The sequence below is a fragment of the Orycteropus afer genome, unplaced genomic scaffold (assembly GCF_000298275.1).
Source record: "Orycteropus afer afer isolate SDZICR_OR568_19922 unplaced genomic scaffold, OryAfe1.0 scaffold00029, whole genome shotgun sequence".
Taxonomy (NCBI): domain Eukaryota; kingdom Metazoa; phylum Chordata; class Mammalia; order Tubulidentata; family Orycteropodidae; genus Orycteropus; species Orycteropus afer.
The window spans coordinates 5,853,850-5,856,703 of NW_006921616.1; the positions used below are offsets into that span (position 1 = coordinate 5,853,850).

Here is a 2,854-nt window from a genome sequence, read left to right on the forward strand (position 1 = left end):
TCTCACACTCTTACAGAGAGTCATCCACGGTGATATCGCCTTGGAAACCCAAGGAGGGGTCGCTATGAGTGGCATCGACCCCACGCAGTGAGCTTTTTTTTTTTTTTTTTTTTTGGTTCTTCCACAGGAAAGCAATGACAACCAAAATGCACACTTTCCTGGTGGGGCCGGACACTGCACTGGAGCACAGGGGCATTTCCTGGGTTCTCCAGCCTGGTGCAACCTTCACACACATAGTCCTGACAACACTCTCACAGAGGTGAGACCCCCTGACCACAAGGCCTTTTTGTTCCACAATGGAACCTCCCTGTAAAAGTTCCAGTGCACTCGCCATACGCTGCGTGGTGTTCTCAAATGAATATTAATACAGAGAGGTTTGACACATTAATTTTATAAATTTAGTTTAAGGAAGCTCAGCTTGTATGAAAAACAGAAGAGGCAATTAGACATCTTTCTAACAATCCGCCAGATTCCCTCTATGACATTAGTACACTGGCTTCTGTGTTCAAAATAGGTCGGATGCTATGTGTGACATCCTGTTTTATTAGGTATTTTTACACACATAGACACAGAGAGACATATATTTACATGCGTGTGATATGGCAGGAAAGCAGATGGGTTCAGAATGAGGTAATCATTACTGCTTTTCATAAAGAGCAAAACAAAAAGATTAAAATGACTATCAGTCAGTCAAGATTTAAGCAGAAAGTGCACTTAGCATTCTTAAATTGAGATTAAGTCAAGAAACAAAAAAGCTGCATTATCATCCACTTAGAATACTTTAGACACTCTGAAAGAGATAACCAACGGGAATCAAAGACCTAAGTTTCATGACTGTAACACCCTAAACCTTTCCCACAGCTATGTTATTTGTCAGGATCAACAAACATTATCTAATCAGGAACAAAACTTGCAGATCTCTTTCTATACTGATTATGTCCAAACACTGTTTATTTAAAACATCCCGTTTTATTCAAATTTAACTGTTGGATGGAAGGGCATTTGTCATTTTCATGTCAACATTCTTTTTCCGTGTGTGAGTACAATGTAATGCTTCTATAAAAGTAGCAATATTTTACAAATTACACACACTACATATAGCTGTTGCTCCTACTTGAAAAATCATCTTTTCTGGGTCATAAACTTCAAAGGCCGTGCCATCCAGCTGCGAGATTACACTCAGACACTGCAAATGCTATTGTATTATGATCTGATTTTCTTCACCAGGCAAAAATCTGTCAGAAATCCACTGATGAATTTCAGACCAACATCAATGAAACTCAAATGCTCATCCCACCAGGAATACACCTTGCCTTACCTATTTCTGCATGGGCATAAAAGACTCTTCATTCAGACAGACTGAAATAGTACAAGGGTGGAGTTGGATACCCCCCCCAAAAAAAAGAATGTACTAAATCTGAAAGCAGGGCTATAGCCACAGGGAGTCCCAAGGAGGGTCATTTTCTCCTTGTGGGAGAGGTTTAACTCTCCTGATTTGATTCTGATGTGCTAACTTGAAGGCGCTCTGGCAGCGCAGTGGAGGAAGCACTGCATTCAGCTGCTAACCAAAGGTTGGCAGTTCGAACCCACCAGCCACTACGCAGGAGAAAGATGTGGCTATATGCTTCCCTAAAGATTTCCAGCCTTGGAAACCCAAAGGGGCAGTTCTACCCCATCACTACGAGTTGGAAAGGACTCGGTGGCAGTGGGTTTCGCGTTAACTTGATTTTAAATAAAAGTCCTTATCATGAAGAGTTCAGTTCTTCAACTCAAAGAAAGGAAAGGAAGCAACCCACAATGCTCAACTTAAAAACCAGGATAGCTAGCTCCCTGAGTGCTACCTAAGGCTTCAGCCAAAGAGAAATATTACAGTGGCCACCCCTGGTCAAGACTTTGACTGCTGGGAAGGGTTTCAGATCACATTCTTGTAACAAGCGCTATGCAACGGTCAGTTCTGACTAGGTCTGGAAGAAAAACTGGGAGAAAGAAACAGATATAATTATTTTTTGAGGCAAGAATAAAATCTGCAGAGGAAACTGACACAAAGCCAAACTAAGATAGGGTTCTGAAGTATCACCAAACTCTGAGAGCTCGGTGGGCCAACCAGCGCCGCAGAGGGATAAACGAGGCCATCAGTTGACAATGCCCAGCTGATGGTACTGGCTACTCAGAGCGAGAGGACAAACTGCCAACAGGCCGACGCGTGGAGGGTGTTCTAGGGCACGTCTGCTTCCTGCCAGTCCCTGAAAGCCCCCCAAGCCCACGAGGGCCTCAAGGAAGCACCTTTATCACTGAAAGTGTTGCTGCCTCTTTCAGGACTCTCCCTGCACTTCCTGGTGACCTGCCACCGCCATCTCCTGCACATACTTTTCCAAGCTCGGAGCCTCAGGTTAACTCAAACTGCCGGATTTAAAAATGGCTCTCAACTTCGAATCACACGGCTCGCACGAGGACGCTATAAAGAAGTGACAACAAAGCCTCCAGGGCCTGCGCGTCCCCCGGTCCCCGTCGGTGTTTACACCGCACACGTCCACGCGCAAGGGGCCCCGTACCTGCATAGAAGCGGATGAGGCAGCCGATCTCCGCGTCCATGCCTTCCTCCTGCACCCTCCACAACTCCCCGAAGCCCAGCTGGAAGAGGTAGTCATTTTGGATCTGCAGCGGCTTCTCGTCCGCCTCCAGCCGCCGGGTGGTCTCTCCGTGGAGCTGCACGTACAGGGTGGGAGGCGGGGTCGCCTTCTCCTCCCGAGACCCGTCGCCGCCCCGCGGGGCCCTGGGCTGCGGCGGCTGCGGGGAGGCCGTCGGGGACCGAGGCAGAGCGCGGGGCTCCGGCCCGGGCTCCGGGGAGCGGCGG

General features: G+C 47.4%; 1 protein-coding gene across 1 annotated transcript in view; it reads right to left on the minus strand.

Moving 5' to 3' along the window:
- Positions 1 to 2,775, minus strand: part of PHLPP1 (PH domain and leucine rich repeat protein phosphatase 1) — a gene marked incomplete at its 5' end in the record, with an annotated part of 364,409 nt that extends 361,634 nt beyond the window's left edge. The window contains one exon of the mRNA XM_007935540.1: positions 2,553 to 2,775. Coding sequence (XP_007933731.1) covers positions 2,553 to 2,775 — 223 coding nt within the window. The remainder of the gene's footprint in view (positions 1 to 2,552) is intronic.
- Positions 2,776 to 2,854: the final 79 nt, after the last annotated feature.